This window comes from Gorilla gorilla, chromosome 11 (genome assembly GCF_029281585.2).
Source record: "Gorilla gorilla gorilla isolate KB3781 chromosome 11, NHGRI_mGorGor1-v2.1_pri, whole genome shotgun sequence".
NCBI lineage: Eukaryota > Metazoa > Chordata > Mammalia > Primates > Hominidae > Gorilla > Gorilla gorilla.
In genome coordinates this window covers 134,497,576-134,515,505 of record NC_073235.2, presented here as the reverse complement: position 1 = coordinate 134,515,505, position 17,930 = coordinate 134,497,576, and the positions used below count along the sequence as shown (strand labels likewise).

General features: G+C 44.6%; 2 protein-coding genes across 11 annotated transcripts in view; one reads left to right on the top strand and one right to left on the bottom strand.

The window, feature by feature from the left end:
* Positions 1-10,892, bottom strand: part of COPS7B (COP9 signalosome subunit 7B) — a 28,308-nt gene extending 17,416 nt beyond the window's left edge. For 3 of the 8 annotated variants that reach the window (XR_010129723.1, XM_055379760.2, XM_019021961.4), the window contains exons 1-3: positions 5,820-5,920; positions 3,629-3,806; positions 857-932 (exon numbers count right to left, since the gene is read on the bottom strand). Coding sequence is in view for 7 of the 8 variants with exons in the window: in XM_055379760.2 (XP_055235735.1) it covers positions 857-932; positions 3,629-3,790 (238 nt within the window). In the remaining variant the exon portion in view is untranslated. Of the gene's footprint in view, positions 1-856; positions 933-3,628; positions 3,807-5,819; positions 5,997-10,470 lie in introns of those variants that run through there. The other 5 variants (XM_055379761.2, XM_031008592.3, XM_055379763.2 and 2 more) reach the window with 4 other exon arrangements.
* The window catches only part of PDE6D (phosphodiesterase 6D), a 52,357-nt gene continuing 40,664 nt past the window's right edge, over positions 6,238-17,930 (top strand). The window contains exons 1-2 of one of the 3 annotated variants that reach the window (XM_019021964.3): positions 6,238-6,299; positions 10,465-10,542. Coding sequence is in view for 1 of the 3 variants with exons in the window: in XM_055379765.2 (XP_055235740.1) it covers positions 11,241-11,290 (50 nt within the window). In the remaining 2 variants the exon portion in view is untranslated. Of the gene's footprint in view, positions 6,300-10,464; positions 10,543-11,080; positions 11,291-17,930 lie in introns of those variants that run through there. The other 2 variants (XM_019021965.3, XM_055379765.2) reach the window with 2 other exon arrangements.

The window sequence follows — 17,930 nt, the reverse complement described above, 5'->3', positions numbered from 1 at the left end:
ACAAAGACTTAAAATATGGATAAATGTTTGTAAGTGGGAAGAAACCAGCAAGACATAAAACTGTATACATAGTTGTACCTATGTAATACAAAACACAAACATAAGGGGCACAAAAAAGTCCAGCATCCAAATGTCTGAGCAACATATGAGTGACATTTATTTATTTATTTGTTTGTTTGACAGAGTCTCGCTCTGTTGCCCAGGCTGGAGTACAGCGGTGCAATCTCAGCTTACTAGTCTCTATCTCCCAGGTTCAAGCAATTCTGCTGCCTCAGCCTCCGGAGTGGCTGGGATTACAGGCGCCCACCACCACGCCCAGCTAATTTTTGTATTTTTAGTAGAGACAGGGTTTCACCATGTTGGCCAGGCTAGTGTAAAACTCCTCACCTCAAGTGATCTGCCTGCCTCGGCCTCCCAAAGTGCTGGGATTACAGGCATGAGCCACCGCGCCCAGCCTATGAGTGACTCTTAAAAAGTCTATTTTCCAAATTTTCTTCAATATGCTGGTATTATTTTGATAATATTTAAAATGTTGAAATATTCTACAGGTGGGTATTCTGCACTTCACAGCACTCCAAGAGCCCTACAAACACCAGTCCTCAAGAATCTCATCTGGAAAACAAACAGGGCTACATTTGTGGATGAGCACACACAGGCCCCATTTGACCCACTAGAATATAAAAGGTGAGAAGGAACATTCCCTTTGTGAGGTCACCCACCGGGCACAGCAAAATGGGAGGCAGCCAGGTCAAGAAGTCTCCCCACTACCCCATGCTTTACATCTCAAACCTTGATGGTCTTCCAAACTGAGCAACGTAATTAACACAAGTCTTTTGAAGGATCTTCACCAACTCACCTATGTAATCTGGGTATGTCCCATAGGCAAACAGGTTCAACAACTGCAAATAAGCAGCATTAGCTCCTTCCGCAAGCTGAAGAGGAAAAAAAAAGTTCACCACAGACCAAACTGTCTACCAATCACTGTAGTGTTCAAACAGAGGACGGGTGAGCATGTGTCAAAGATGCCATGGCTGTTTATTCTTTACTGTTTGATTACTTGGCCCCTGGGGTCTCTACCAACTCTGGTTCTTCGGGAAAAAATAAACAAGATTATTAAAGCCCCAAATTTAATTTCTCTCCCTCAGGAATGTTTTACTTTCTATACAGCATGCCCAACGAACTGCTTTTCTCTCACACACACACACATACAAAGCATTAAGCATTGGAAGGAGTTCAAATCTTCTCAAGATTCTGTTTGCATTAAAACAAAGACTGGAGCAGCCCTATCTACATACCAGCTTGGTAGGTTATGGCATGAGCCACCACCAACCCAAAGTGAACAAAGCTCAGGGTTGGTTCCAAGTTTCAGGACTACACGTGGACTATGAACCCTGGGAGAGACCAGCACATCATAACGTATGACAAAAAGCCAGGCTGGGACAGAAAACCAGGGTATCAGTCTGCCCCAAATCAAAATGTTCATTAAAATTACCTACTCTTCACTGATGCTGATGGCAAAAAGCCATGTGTAGAAGAAAAACGAAAGAGCCACTGTTCTGCCTGGAACTTCTCTGCTGTCAATTACGTTAACTGGTTGTTGTTGTTGTTGTTGTTGTTTTTTAAATCACAAACGTGCTCCTGTTACCCTTCCAACTTACCAAGCCCAGTAAACTCTAAACAGGAATAGCAAGTGGTAGTCTACAGACAGCAATAGCGATACTACTCAATTTTAGCCATTAAAAAAAATAAAGCTTCCAAGAAATGTATCTATAATTTCAGATCACTGAAAGGCAACCAGCTTATTCTCAGCTCACATATGGAAAAACGCAATGTATGGGGAGATACAGGTGGCCTGCTGAGCACCCTATGGAGAACTCCAGCACCATAATACCTCAGGCTACTTTCTCAGGTTACCACAAACCTCCTGAAGTCCCTGCATCAGAAGGGGAAGAAACCTGGTAAAGACCATCCAATCTAGCCCCCCTTTTCAGAAACATAATTAACAAAACTAGCCGGAAAAGAGTATTTTCTCCAGAGCAGATACTCCAACACTTCTCCCACTGGCCTAAATCAATAAGGTCTTTCTGACTTTACTTTCCATCCATCTCCTCTTAGCCAATCTTCCACAGTTACAAAACAACTACTTGGCATATTCATGCAGGCTGTTCATGAACCTGAAGGAACATATTACCCCTTGGTCATCTCTTGTGTTGAAAAACGAACTCAGTTTTCTGAAATTTTCTTCATAAAACTCATTTTCCACTTCTGGTAAATTAAATTTTTATTGAAAGCCTACTGTGTGTCAGGCTACGTATTCAGCTCTAAAGAAACAATGGTGAGCACTACAGACCTCCTCACAGAGTTTATAGTTTGGCAAGCAAGGCTGACACTAAATAAAAATTTACAGTGAAAAAGGAAAAGTGGCTCTTCTCATCTCTGAACATCACAGGTAGAGGAGCCATAATTGGGCACCTGAAATGGCTGGACTGTAGGGAACTGCTCCAGTTTCCCCATCAAGAGGAATAGGCGGACACACAGCACCGAATCCAATAAACTGAAGGCCGGCAACTCCTTTGGTTACAACTAACTGATTCACTGAAACTCCTGTTAAAATTGACTGTGGGTGTGGAGCCAACAGCAAAGGTGTTGTGGTGGTCATGAAGGTGATAAACTGCCCAACAAAAGCAAACCACCTCCTATATGCAAATCGCCACCACCAAGAACTCCAGGGCCACTCTCAACAGCATCCAGCACATGCTCCACAAGAAGTACCATCACCCAGATCTATGCATGGCAGCTTCCACAGAGCCAGCACCAGCCTGCACAGCCAGAAGCCTGTGAGGATGAAGAGGAAGGGGACCTGCCCCACCAATCCACCAAAAGCTCCTGAGCACCACCCTCCACCCCACAAAACAATAAAGATGCTTACAGACTTTTCTCAATAAGTGAATAAATATAAATAAATAAAAATGTTCAAATTGGGAAGTAGAGGTTGAGAAGTATAGATTGCTTTACATCTCTTTGTTCCTTCTGTTCAATGGATCTTCTCATTTTTGAGGCACAATGACCAAAACTGGATATCCAAGGTTTTAATAACAAGCAAGCAAACAAGTAAAATGAACTATGTCCTAGCTTTTCATGTCATATCTAACACATCTAACACATTTAGCACAACACTGCCCTTTTCCTCAAGAACAATACACTCCTATTCATGTCCATCTTATGTTCAATAGCAGTATGTTTCTGCTGTGTGTCCCTGACCAATCTTCCTTATCGATATTGCACTGGAGGTTTCTGGTCCTTAAGAATGCATGAATCTACTCCTATTAAACATCAGCCCATGCTTACAGCACTACTTTTCTAATTTATCAGGATCAATTTGACTTTTTTACTATCTTTTAGATTATTATTAGCAACAATCTAATTTTACCCAAGGTAAGATAAAAATACTGGATAAAAGGAGCCAAGGACATTCTCTCAATCTCTTCCTCTGCCCCACCAATTCCCATCTGTCTCACAATAGGATACCTCACAGGTTCACAATACTTCAGCACTGAAATTCTTTGGAAACCTGGAGAATTACAGAGAGTCTTAGAACAAAGAGAAATTGTTTGCAAACCGTTCTTACCTCCTGCACGTTGGCCAGCTCCAGAAGTTCTCCAAAGACATACACTCCAGGAGCCTCTAAGACCTGGCTTATGAGAGCAGTGAGGGCTGAGCCACTGGTACCTTTGGCTAGTAAAATAAACTGCTCCAGGAGATTACTTGAGGGTTTCTGTTCCCCTGCCATTCTCTGGCCTTGAAATCTGTCCAAAAGAAAATTGTGTCAGTCATTCTTCCTTCTCCTTTGCAAAGTCTGTGCCTATTTAGTGCTGAATCAAACACCAGAATACTTTAATTTTATAGTGTTGATAAAGAAAAAACAGGACAACTGCAGTGGCTCATGCCTGTAATCCCAGCACTTTGGGAGGCTGAGGCAGGTGGATCACCTGAGGTGAGGAGTTCGAGACCAGCATGGGCAACATGGCAAAACCCCATCTCTACTAAAAATACAAAAATTAGCCAGGCTGGTGGCAGATATCTGTAGTCCCAGTTACTTGGGAGGCTGTGGCACGAGAATTGCTTGAACCCAGGAGGTGAAGGTTGCAGTGAGCCAAGATTGTGCCACTGCACTCCAGCCTGGGCAACAGAGCGAGACTGTCTCAAAAAAAAAAAAAAAAAAAAGTTCCTGAGTCCAGATGCAATGACCACCTTATGAGATGGGTGGAGTTCAACCTGGAGTTAAAAGGATCTTGTCCTAAATTCCGGTGTTTGAAACACACTTTGTAAAAAGTCATTTCACTTCCACCTGTCCCTCCTCCAGAGGCAACACCTTCTAAGTCCTTAAACCTGACCAGGACCTAAAGAAAAACACATGAGTTTCTCAGCAGCTGTTTTATATCCACCTCGTTTATACATTCTGGTTAAGAAATGGAGGATACTGCCTATACACAGAGGCACCAGATGTAAGCAAAAGCAATCAGTTACAGCTCCCACTGTGTCATCAGAATCCAATCTACAGCCAGACAGATAAGGAAAACAAAAAACCAGACAAGAAAGATGTCTCATTTAATCAAGTCAGGTAAGCACAGGTAAAGGGAGACATCATTTTGAAAGAAAAGCAGCGATATATTCAAACTAAGAACATGCATGCTGTGTAAGACCATGGGGGAAAATCCCTGTATTCGGCCTCCTCCTGATACGACATTTTAACCAAACTTGACTTCAGAATGTGTAAAAAAAAAAACCTCAAGAAAACGATAAAAAGATTTGGGAAAACAGTGAAAATATTGTATCAGCGCTCCGAAGACATTAAGTACAGGAAGGTCCCTCAATTGTGTAATCTAATTACACGCTGAGTGTACAGGAGTTCCAGGTAAGATTTCTTCTCCAAGAATGATACATATTAGAGCAGCGTGACAAAATGAACGAAAGACGGTATAGTAGAGTGCAGCAAAGAACAATTTGAAGAATAGTTTGGTGCAAGAGGAACTAAGTTTTGTGTTGGCAGGCACACAGATTAGTTGCCCTTTCACAGTATTAGAGAAACAAGTATGTCGCCTCACTTAGGGTTACCTAAGAAGGTCCGGCCAGACACAGGAAAAACAGTGAAGTGCTGGGGAACAACGAGTTTGAGGACGGAAGGGAAAGGGAAAAGAGGACGGGAGAGGATACGAGGAAGAAGGGAAGGAGTAGGGAAGAAAGGAGGGTCGGTGACGGTAAAGAGGGAAGGAGCGAAAAGGCCCTTCCACGAGGACCCATGGGAAGAGACAGATGGGGATCTCTGCAAAGAGTCCGAATGTTAGGAGGTGGGGGTGGAGAGGGGGTAGGGAAATGGAGAGAAACTTCTGTCCCTTCAAAAAATCTCGGCTTAAGGAGCAAAGCCTGTGGGCGCAGAGAACGTAAAGAGACGGAGACAGTCGCTTTCTTCTGGAGTGGGAGGGCCAGAGGCTAGGCACAGAGCGGAGATAAATTCCCGTCAGGGGAGGGCGCTATTTGGATGGACTGGAGAGGGGCAAACGAGCAGCCTTTGGGGATGGGAGAGCGAAGGCAGCCACAGCACTGAAGCTGAGGGTCGCAAGCTGCAGCAGACCGCACGGTGGGCGGTATGCTCCAAGCAGGGCCGCAGGCGTGGAGTGAGGAGCCGCGGGACGCGCTCCCCAAGGCGGGGGCGGGGCGGGCACGGCCGCGGGCTTCCTTGGCGGCGGGCTCTAAGCCGGATCGTCTGGCTGAGCCTGGAGCGCCGGCCCCGCTCGGCCCACCCTCTCGCTAGCTCCTACCTGTCCACGCCACCTTTCGGTCCTCTTAGTCGCTGGCTCGGCCTCCCGGCGCCTGCCCGCAGGTTGTCAAGCGTCCATGATCACCCCGGCGTCCGGCGCTTTTCTGTCTCCGCCGACCCGTCGCCCGTGCAGCTCCCCCGGAAGCCTCCCACCGCTGCACTCGCGTTCCGCCCACACAAGGTTCCACCCGCCGCGTTTACAGCCTTCGACCTCCGGTGGGGAAGTGGGGGCGAGGGGGCGGGGAAGAGTCTGCAGCCCGGGAACCAGGCGGGGAGGGGATGGCTAGGGGCCCAAGGAGAGGAATGCGGCCTAGACGGTACTGCAGCCCAACCGTCGCCATCGCCATCCCGGGCCCCAAATCCTCCCCTTAGGCTGTGCTTTCTCTCTCAGGAGCTCCCCGTGGCTACTGCGCTACCCCTGGGCACGGACATACATTAAGCCTACTAACTACCACTTATTGAGCGTTTTACCATGTGCCAGGTACTGTACATGCATTATCTCGTTGAATTCTCATAACTGTGGCTTGTATTATTGTTCCCATTTTTCAGGTGAGTTAACTAAGTCCAAAAGTCAGAAAGTGACAAAGCTTGCTATCTTCGTCAAACCCAGGCTATCTGAGGCCGAAGACGATGTTCTTGACCTCTATTCAGAAAATGTTTTAAAATAAGCAAGAGATGGGTTAAGCCAACAATGGTTCTATGACCAAAATGTCATTGATAGAGTTGCATCTGGTGCTTACCAACTCCCCTGGGAAGATGGCTAAGAAATGCCACATAATTGAACACTTAAACTGATTCGTGTATACACCACAGTCTTTCAGGTCTTGAAAATGAGAGAGAAAAACAGCCCTATTTGCCTATCGTGCGTTAGAATGCAGAAATGAGACAGGACAAATGCAAAGGAGCCTAGCATCAACCAACTCATTCATTTATTCAAAAACATCTCTTTAGCACCTATTATGTCCTGAAAAGTTATATGAAGATAAAACAAAGCTCTTACCCTCAAAAGCTCCAATGTGTTAAATGCTATGGGGAAGATATGACAACACTTTGGAAGCACAGAAGAGGTTGGGGAAGAAAAAAACAGGCAAAAAGGGGAAAAAAGGGGGGTAGTGCCCATTGTCACAGAGGCTTGCACTGTGCAGCATATACTGATGTCAAAAAGAAACCCAGAGTGGTTTGACCCCACGGTTTTCAAGAGTGAGACATGAGGGGTACAGAGCTGGAGTCAGGTCATCAAGGGTCTTGGAATCCACATGCCAGGTACTGGGGAATTAGGCTTTTTAAGCTAAGGAGAGGTATGAATAATTGCCTTGTTAGAGTGATCATGCTAGGTGCTATAGGAGTGGATTGGATGTGGAGAGAATTGGAGGCAGAGAAAACCTCCAGTGAGGTGACTGATTTATTCTAGATAAGAGATTGTGTTGCTGGGCGCGGTGGCTCACGCCTGTAATCCCAGCACTTTGGGAGGCCAAGGTGGGCAGATCACCTGAGGTCAGGAGTTCGAGACCGGCCTGGGCCACATGGCAAAACTCCGTCTCTACTAAAAATACAAAAATTGGCTGGGCATGGTGATGCACTACTAATCTCAGCTACTCTGGAGGCTGAGGCATGAGAATCGCTTGAACCCAGGAGGTGGAGGTTGCAGTGAGCCGAAATTGCACCACTGCATTCCAGCCTGGGCAACAGACTGAGACTGCATCTCAAAAATACAAACAAAAACAAAGGTAGTGGCAATTGGGGATGAAAAAGAAGGGACACTGTTGGAGACATTTAGACTATAGAATCTATAAGACTTGGTGACCAGTTGAATATAAGGAGAGGGAGGGAGCATAACACCCAGGATTCTGCGCTGGGAGGCCAGAGCTGTCTGGAGCTGGTGTTAAGTGAACAGGGCTATGGAAGAGGAGGGACAAATATGAGAGTGAGAGGAAGACAAGTGAGTTTAGTGTGACTTCATAGAAATTCCAGCAATGCCTCTACTTCCTCTAGAACAATGTCCAGACTCCATGGCTGCAATTTGGATTTAGTATTTTGGTTTTTTTTCCCCTTAAGAGACAGTCTTACTCTGTCACCGCGGCTGGAGTGCAGTGGCACTATCATAGCTCACCTCAGCCTTGAACTTCTGGGCTCAAGGGATCCTACCACCTCCACCTCCCAAGTAGCTAGGACTACAGGTGCGTGCCACCACACCCGGCAAATTTATTCCTTTTTTTTTTTTTTAAAGATGGGGTCTCACTATGTTGCTCACGCTGGTCTTCCCTGATCTCAAGTGATCCTCCCACCTTGGCTCCCAGAGTGCTGAGATTACAGGCGTGAGCCACCACGCCCAGGCAGTGGCTGCACTGAAAGCCCTTCAAAGTGTGCCTCCCTCCTAACTCCAGCTTTGTCGCACCCCACCCCCTCCCCCTTCTCAGTCCAAACTCCCATGCCCGGCACAACTTATACCCTCCCTCTCAGACACCACACCTACGCTCAAGCTTGCTCTTTTTTGGAATGCTCTTCTATCAGCCTGTAAAAAACCGGCCAACTCTAAAAGCAAACATTTCTGAAATCCAATGCAAAAAACACTAACCATAATAAAAAACACGGAGCTATTGCACTGTGTTAAAATTAAGAATTTCTGCTTGTCAGATGCAGTGGAGTACACCTATAGTCTTACTATAGCTACTTGCGAGGCGGAGGCAGGAGGATCACTTGATCCCAGGAGTTCGAGGTTGCAGTGGGCAATGCTGGTGCCTGTGAATAGCCACTGCATTCCAGCCTGGGCAACACAGCAGAGACCCCATCCCTCAAAAATATAATTTGTTTCAAAAGACACCAGTAAGAGAGTGAAAAGACAAGCCATGCTTTGGAAAAGATATCTGCAAAGCATATATCAAAGAACTCCATATCCAGACTGTAAAGAACTACAAATCAATAAGAAGACAGCCCAATTTTTAAAAGTTGGGAAAAGAACAGGCACTTCAAGAAAGAGGACGTTCAACTAGCCAACAAGCACACTGAAAGGTGCTCAACATCAGGAAAAATGCAAATAAATACCTTAATGAGATACCACATCAGCCAGAACGGCTACAATTAAGAAGACTGACAACAAAACTTCTGTGTTGACAAGGATAAGAGGCACCTAGAACTCTCTCATATTGCTGGCAAAGGCGTAAATTGGTACAATCATTTTGAAAAACTGGCAACATCTACTATCACTGATCATGTGCATACCCTCCCTACACACTAGCAATTCCTCTCCTAGAAATGTGTGCAAGTGTCTACAAAAAGAAACATGTAAGAATGCTCACTACGGCTTTGCTAATAATAGTCCAAAAAATAACAACCCAAATGCCCGCCAACAGTGGAAAAGATAAATTGTGGTATATACATACAACAGAATACTATTCAGCAATTAAAAGGCTACACACGACATGGATGAATTTCACAAAAATACTGATAAAGTAAAAAAGCCAGACACATACTGTACATACTGTATTATTACATTTAACTGGAATTCAAGAACAGAAAACTGATCTATGGTGATACAGTCAGAAGAGTGATTATCTCAATATGTAAGGATGTAATACTGATTGGGAGGGAGCACTAGGTGTGCTAGAAATGTTCTATATCTTGATTTGGGTAGTGGCGACAGGGGTCTATACCCATGTGAAAATTGTTCCCATACTGTATGTTACACCTCATTAAAAAAAAAAAAAAAAACTTTTTTAACATGGAAAAAAAATTCAAGTTCAAATGCCACCTTCTCCATTAAAGTTTTGCCAGCTGCAATGAACCTTTTCATCAGGGCCTCCTTAGCATTCTGATGTCATTTCTTTATGTCATTTTATCACACTCCATCTTGAATCTCAGTGGAGTCTCCTTATTTCCCTAAATATATGTTCATCTTCCTGGTGGCAGTGACCATGTCCTTCACCTTTTACCCGCTCAGTGCCTGACAAATAACAGGCTGAAAAGATATTTGTTGAATTACATGGAAGAAAAAATTGGGTGAGTTCCCAGATGGGTGAAAGTGGGGACAGGCAGAGGAAGGAAGGCCAAGAGAAGGACAGAGGAGGTTTCCAAGGAAACCGTGGCTCACACTGTAATTTTACCTACTTCCTGAAATCACATTAAATGTCACCTTGAGTGGCAAAAAACAAAACACCAAATCCTACCTAGGCTGAAAATAAATAAATATCACACTCCCTCACTCGCAAGAAATCCACCAAATAAATGCTACCTAATTCTGGGTGTTTCAACAGTGGATAGGAAAACTGTTCAAGGAGAATAATTCACATTGCCATGCTGCTAAAAATATCACCTCCTTAGTGTGGTGCAAAGAGTCCAGACTGCAAGTCAGCCGACTTGGGGCTGAATTCTAACTCTGCCCGAACTTGCTGTGATCTGTGGCCAATCCCTTCGCCTATCTGGGCCTCAATTTCCTCATACGTAACAACAGGGGATAGATTAGCAAAGTCCCTTTATGTTTTGATATTCTGAGTATACAATCCATAGCTCTCCCGGTGCAAACCAGGAATACAGCAAAAAACCCTGAAATACATGTAAAAGGCGCCTCAGACCAACAAACAAGCACGATTTGAAGAAGTCATTTTGTTCTCTTTCACGGTTTAATCAGTGTTTTTGTTTGTTGTTTGCAGCCTTACCATGATTTGCAGATGTCTGAGTTCCATGTAAACAGAAGTTAACTCTCTGCGGGCTGTCATCTTCTTTTGAGGGTGAGAAGGGTCTTCCCGTTGGGTTTCAAGTCTCGGGATTCCGAAACGACCAACTCAGCGGGCGGGTTTGTGAATTTGCGCACACTGCGCGGCACACTGGAGTCTAAGTTACAGAGGAACCGAGTGCAGGGGATGCTGGGATTTGTAGTCCCCGGGCCTCTTTGTGGTGCGCTGGGATCTGTGGTCCCCCGAGTGCGCCGCTGGAATGCTGGGAAATGTAGTCTCTGTCGCGTCGCACAGTGCAACTCAGCTGCCGTCTCAGACGGCTAGTGTGCTCAGTGGCTGGAGCAGGTCCCTAAAGCCTCTGCAGATCCGAAGCCAACCCTCTGCTGGGACAAACTCTAGGCAACAACACCAGATGAATATTGTGTCCTATGGGACTTCCCGGGGAGGGCCCTTCCCATTGACGTTAACAGTCCCCCTGCGAAGCCGCTGCGCGCTCCTACTGGCTGGTTGAGATGCCAATCGCCAAGGCTGGCTTTCCATTGGTTCCAGGAGGGCACTGCGAGGCTAGGGGGAAGGAGAAGGGATCAGAAGCGGGAGCTGAGGGGAGAGAGAGGCCGGTCCTGGTCTGGCCGCTGCGGCTGCTAGCCCGAGGTCTCCAAGCCGGGCTGCGGCTCCATCCTCGGCTCCTGGGGCACCGTCTGCAAGGCTCCGCCGACCAGAGTGAGAAAGCCGCGGGCGGCGACCGCCGCATCATGTCAGCCAAGGACGAGCGGGCCAGGGAGATCCTGAGGGGCTTCAAACTGTATCCGCCCGGGAGCGGGGCGGGGCCGGGAGGACTTGGGAGGCGGCCGCTCACTGAGGAGACTGGCCGGGGGCGGGGGCCGCGCCAGGTGGGCCCCACAGAAGAAGGGCCGCGGGAGGGGAGAGGAAAGGAACAGCGTGCCGAGCACCCGGCGGGACCCGGCGCGAGAGGCGCCCCAAGGGGCGTCCTGAGGGAGGAAGGGGACGTTGACGGGAGTGCCGGGGGGTGGCGGATGGAGACGGAGGAGCCTGGGGGACGGGGCTGCGAGAGGTGCCGGGCGTCGGAAACACTCTCGGAGAAGCCGGCTGGGTTCCGATCCCCGGCCGGGACCCAGAGGCCGGGAGGGGGCTGCGGCCCGCGGAGAAGGGCTGAGGGGGCGCGGTGGGCTGATCTCGAAGCCTAGAAGCCTCTTTGGCTATAAGCCTACCCGGGGAGCGGGGAACAGTGACTTGGAGCGGGCGACCTTGTGTGGGACAAATACCAGTGCTTTTAAAACTCTCTCAGGTCCCCCACCGCACCGCACCGCACCCCACCCCCGTCTGGTTTCCACAACTTCTCTTCCAAACTTGTGGCTTCTTCCAGGACTGGAGTAGTTGGGGGAGGTGGGGAAAGAGAAGTCCAAGATCGACCTCGTCTTAACACTCTTGGCCTTCTCAGGCATTGGTCACTGCTTCCCCCTCAGCGCCTCAGTTTTCTTTCCAGCAAGATGAGGACCATAGGCTTAGGTGTGGGGTGCCTCGCGCTGGGACTCCTAGCCGAGGTGTCTTTGCTCGCTCCTGTCGGTGCGGTTCTGCCTAGCTGTGGTGGAGCTGTCCAGCAATGGTGTGATGTCGCTGGGGCCACGGTAGGATAGAGTGGGGTAGAGAAATCATTGCCTCGGGCCTGTTGTGGTGCCCCTTTTGCATCCTCTCCGTAAGGAAGCTTTGTGTTTTCGTGGAGTGTGTTAGTCTGTCACCGTAGGATGCAGATGAAAAAATGCAAACTTGGATATTCAAATTTTCCATTCTCCTGCCGACTTTAATCTCTTCGTGCATCCTGTCTGTAATCTATAGTACGAACGTTCTTAAATTGCTCCCTCAGTGAAAAGGTAGTCACCACTTCAGGGCTCCTCCCTTGGAGGTTTAGTAAAGCACTGTTTTCTTGGTATTCTGTTGCGTTTTCACAATGTCCATGTCACGCTTGCAAATTTAATTGCTTTGCTATAATCAGAAACCGAGTTGGTAATACATTTTAGACCACAGTGCAAAAAGGAAGTTTTGGATGTACAAGTGAGATTTTTCGAATGGAAATTGATCTATGCTTTTTAAAAAAACTAAAGGCTGTATCACCTTTGCATACTACCATCCGTGATAAACTTTCAGTACTTTCATGTTTTGGTTTAGTAGCAGCCTCTTTTATAGCTCCATGTGCCTTTCTGTGTTTCTCTCCATAATGGATCTAATAGGTATATAGGGATGACTGAAGTGCTGGAAAAGCTATGATATGGATTTTATTTTTCCCTCAAATAATTTATACTATTAACATCTAACAATGTAATAATATTGTTACTTAACATGCTTTGTAGACAGTAAACCGGAAACTGGAGAATTGAGAGATTTCAGAAGCAACGTTTTATCTGATTGGAAATACCGTATTGCTGAAAAGAAGAAAGACCTTTTTAATGGCTTTTGAACAAAGCAGAAAAGTTTGAGCTTCTCACCTTCAGTCTTAGCTGTTGAACCTGTTGAGAAAGAGGATAAGAGACAAATACGGAAAAGAGTTTCAGAAAGCAGAATCTGTGTCAGCCCACTGGAAGGAAAAGCGAATCAGCCGATTCAGTGATGTTAGTGCATCCAGAAACAGGCTTTTGGGAAAAGCTTGACCTGAGCTGATTAAATCCTGAAGCACAAGGGAGGCAGCCACATCAAAAAGTTAGCATGAGAGCAGTGGCGTGCTCATCCTCTGGTAGCCTTTATTGGGCATTTGTGGAGTAAGAGAGAAAAGAAAAGCAGGAATGTTAAGATATGCTACTACCTTCAGGAAAAAGTAAAATTAATGTTTTAGTAAGAAACTGACTATTGTCCACCTTTTATTGGGTAAATAGATTTTCTGAACTTTCTTTCAGAGTATCTGTTTCTGTAAGAATAGTTTATCACTGCAAAAAGAGCACCATTATGTTCTCCCACCAACAGTGTTGATAGTACTCAGTTTTCCACGTTGACTAGGTCAGTCTTTTTTATTTGCCAGTTTGGATAACAAATGATACATTGTTTTAATTGGTATTCTTCTGGATCCCTAGATCCATGAAAAGGTAATGTAGCATAGTGGTTAAGAGCTATACTGGACTATGTCTCTATACTGCCTGCATTGGAATTCCAGCCCTGCGCTCCTAGTTGTGTGTCCCTGAGCAACTGCTTTAACCTCACCTCAATTTTCTTATCTGTAAAATGGGGAAAATAATAGTACCTGTCTCATGGGGCTGTAAGAGTAAATGAGTTGATATCTAAAGCATTTAGAAAAGCACCTGATCCACAGTGAGCATTATGCTTTAGCCAGTGTTATTCTTGTTATTATTAGAGAAGTTGCACATCTCCTCTATTTGGCCATTTCTTTTTCTTCTGTAAATTGTTTGTTAATTTTGTTTTTGCCCATTTTACTATTGTTTATTTTTCTTATTTGTAGATGTTCTTTACATATTGTAATATCAATCCTTTGCCTATTATGTATTTTGCAAATATTTTCTTTCAATGTATTGTCTCCTTTTTTGTTGAACAGAATTTTTAAATTGTCATTTCAAATTTATTTTATTTCATTTGTTTGAGAGGGAGTCTTGGTCTGTTGCCCAAGTTGGAATGCAGTGGCGCAATCTTGGCTCACTGCAACCTCCGCCTCCCAGGTTCAAGCAATTCTCCTGCCTCAGCCTCCTGAGTAGCTGGGATTACAGGTGCATGCCACCATGCCCAGCTAATTTTTGTATTTTTAATAGAGATGGGGTTTCACCATGTTGGCCAAGCTGTTCTCAAACACCTGACCTCATGATCTGCCTGCCTCTGCCTCCCAAAGTGCTGGGATTACAGGCATGAGCCACCGTGCCTGGCCTCAAATTTATTAATATTTGCCATCTGGCTTTTGCATTTTGTATCTTGTTTAAAAAGATCTTCCTTATCCCAAGATTAACTAAATATCCTATCTTTTCTTCTCTTTTCAATGTTTAGCTCTTTAATCCACCTGGAACGTAATTACACATTTGGTATGTGGTAGACATCTAAGTACTTCTGCTGTTTGGATAGCCAGTAGTTCCAGTACTATTTACTAAGTATAACTACTCCATCTTTTCCTCACTGTTTTGAAATGCCATCCTTGTCATATACTAAATTTTCATAAGACGTAGGTTTATTTTTGGATTATTTCTGTTTCATTGATCTATTTGTCTCTTCTTGTGCCTATACACATTTGATTGAATTATTATAGCTTTATAATATGATTTAGTATAGTTTACAATAGAATGGTCTGTGACTAACATGTGTATTTAAGGTCCCTATAAATATGTGCCCCTTTTGTTCACATGGAAGCTTGCCCATATGCCCATAGTAGATAGAAACATGAGGACTTGGCTGGGCATGGTGACTCACACCTGTAATCCCAGCATTTTGGGAGGCCTAGGTGGGAGGATTGCTCAAGGCCAGGAGTTCAAGACCAACCTGGCCAACATAGCGAGACCCCCAACTCTAAAAAAAAAAAAATTTAAAGATACTGCATAAAAGTGAATACTGTATGCATAAATTAGGCATGGTCTGAGTGAATTCAGTAGAAGCTTTGTATTTGCCATCAGTTGTTTCAAAAACAAAATCTTATAAGATTTTATTCTTGTATCACCTTCACCCCATCTCACCCTACCTCTTTCAGAGTATCTGTTTTTGTGAGAAGAGTTTATCACTACAAAAAGAGCACCATTATGATCTCCCGCCAACAGTGTTGATAGTACTCAGTTTTCCACGTTGACTAGGTCAATCTTTTTTATTTTTGCCAGTTTGGACAACACATGATACCTTGTTTCAATTTGTATTTTCCTGGATCCCTAGATCCATAAAAGGTAATATAGCATAGTGGTTAAGAGCTATACTGGACTGTGGCGCTATACTACCTCTCAAGAAATGCAAGGCTCTCATACACATTAAGAACCTTGCATTTCTTTCTTGTTTGTTAAAAGCATAACATTTCCTAATTGTAAATTAATGTTATGAATGAAATGTTACTTGGGGAACAATATGATTCTCCTGCAAATATTTTGGATTTGATTATTTTAAGCAGCTGACATAGAGATTGATGTTTGTAAATCCCACGTTTCCCATTTCGTTCCTTCAACAAAGGTCTGTTGGGTGACTATTATGTATAGGGCACTCTACACTTGAAGGATACAAAAATGAATAACTTACAGTCCCTTCTTTCCAGAAGCTTAACCAGCTTTATGTCTGTTTAGAAGGAATATCTTCAAAAGCAATGCATTTTTTAAAATTCTACTTAATTTTCCTATTACAAACTCCAGCCACCTAGAGTGACCTTTGTAAATATTATTTAATATAGCCTTCTAATGTAGCTAATGTTTAATGTGTTTTTTATAAAAATAGAATTGTAAATATCACTTTGTAACTTACTTTGTTCACTTAATAATAGATTTACCATGTTTATGATTTCCAAAGATAGTTACTTTCAGTTGCTTTCACTGACAGATTTGTCACAGTACTCTTTTTTTTTTTTTTTTTTGAGACGGAGTCTTGCTCTTGTCACCCTGGCTGGAGTGCAGTGACGTGATCTCAACTCACTGCAACGTCTACCTCCGGAGTTCAAGCGATTCTCCTGCCTCAGCCTCCCAAGTAGCTGGGATTACAGGCACCCGCCACCACGCCCGGCTAATTTTTGTATTTTTAGTAGAGAGGGGGTTTCGCCATGTTGGCCAGGCTGGTCTCGAACTCGTGACCTCAGGCCTCCCAAAGTGCTGGGATTACAGGCGTGAGCCACCACACCCAGCATTTGTCACAGTACTCTTATACTAGCTTTCTAGTATAGTCTGTATCTACTGTTTTGCCTATTTGAATAGCTTTTTCATCAACATAAAAATATAACTTTATTAAATTAACAAGAAACTAACAGACTTCCATAAGAATGAATTATGCTTTTATGATTTCATTATCTTTAATCCATCTGAATTTTCTTTGGTATAAGATACAGAGTAGTAATGTAGCTTTTTTTTAATATTGGCTTATTGTCTCCATTTATTTATTTAATTCATTTATACTTCAGATATTATAATATCCAGAATATAAATGGCTGCCTACAAATCAATAGGATAAGTATTTAACTCAAAGTGGACAAAGGATATGAACAAGCAGTTCCTAGAAGAAAAAGCAGATGACCAATGAATAAATGAGGACATGCTCAACCTTGTTAAAATAATAGACTATCTTCCAGGTGCAGGGGCTCATGCCTGTAATCCCAGCACTTTGGGAGGCCAAGGTGGGTGGATTGCTTGAGCCTAGAAGTTTGAGACCAGCCTAGGCAACATGGCAAGACCCCGCCTCTACAAAACAAAAAAACAAACAAAAGAAACCACACAAAAATTAGCCAGGTGTGGTGGTGCATGCTTGTGGTCCCAGCTACTGGGAAGCTGAGGTGAGGGGATCACCTGAGCCTGGGAGGTGGAGGTCGCAGTGAGCCAAGACTGTGCCCCACTGCATTCCAACCAGGGTAACAGAGTGAGACCCTGTCAATAATAATAATAATGGACTATCTCTTCCCAATTAATTGACACAGATGTAAAAGATTGATAATATATATGTATATCCTGAAAGTGGCACTGTACGAAAATAAAATTAAAAATTAGGCCAGGCACAGTGGTTCACGCCTGTAATCCCAACACTTTGGGAGACCAAGGTGGGCAGATCACTTGAGGCCAAGAGTTTGAGATCAGCCTGCCCAACATAGCAAAACTCCCTCTCTATTAAAAATACAAAAAATTAGCCAAACTTGGTGGCACACGCCTGTAATCCCAACTGCTCAAGAGGCAGAGGCAGGACAATTGCTTGAACCCAGGAGGCGGAGGTTGCAGTGAGCTGAGATCACACCACTGCACTCCAGCCTGGGCTACAGAGTGAGACTCTGTCTCAAAAAAAAAAAAACATAAAAATTTATTTAAAAAAAAAAAAAAGATGCCAGGCACAGTGGCTCATGCCTGTAATGCCAGCACTTTGGGAGGCCAAGGTGGGCGGATTACTTGAGGTCAGGGATTCGAGGCCAGCCTGGCCAACATGGTGAAACCCCGTCTCTACTAAAAATACAAAAATTAGCTGGGCATGGTGTGGACAGCTGTAATCCCAGCTATTATTAGGGTGTCTGAGGCAGAAGAATCACTTGAACCTGGGAGGCCAAGGTTGCAATGAGCCGAGATTGCACCACTGCACTCCAGCCTGGGTGACAGAGAGAGACTCAGTCTTAAAAACAAAAAGATAATATTCAGTGTTCACAACATTGAGGGAAAGGGGCACTCTCATTTGGTTTATGTGTGTGTGTGTAGTGTCTATAGAAAGTAATTGGTATCTATCAAATGTTTACACATAACTGCAGTAGAGTGTATAGCACAGTGGTTGAGAGTATGGGCTCACTT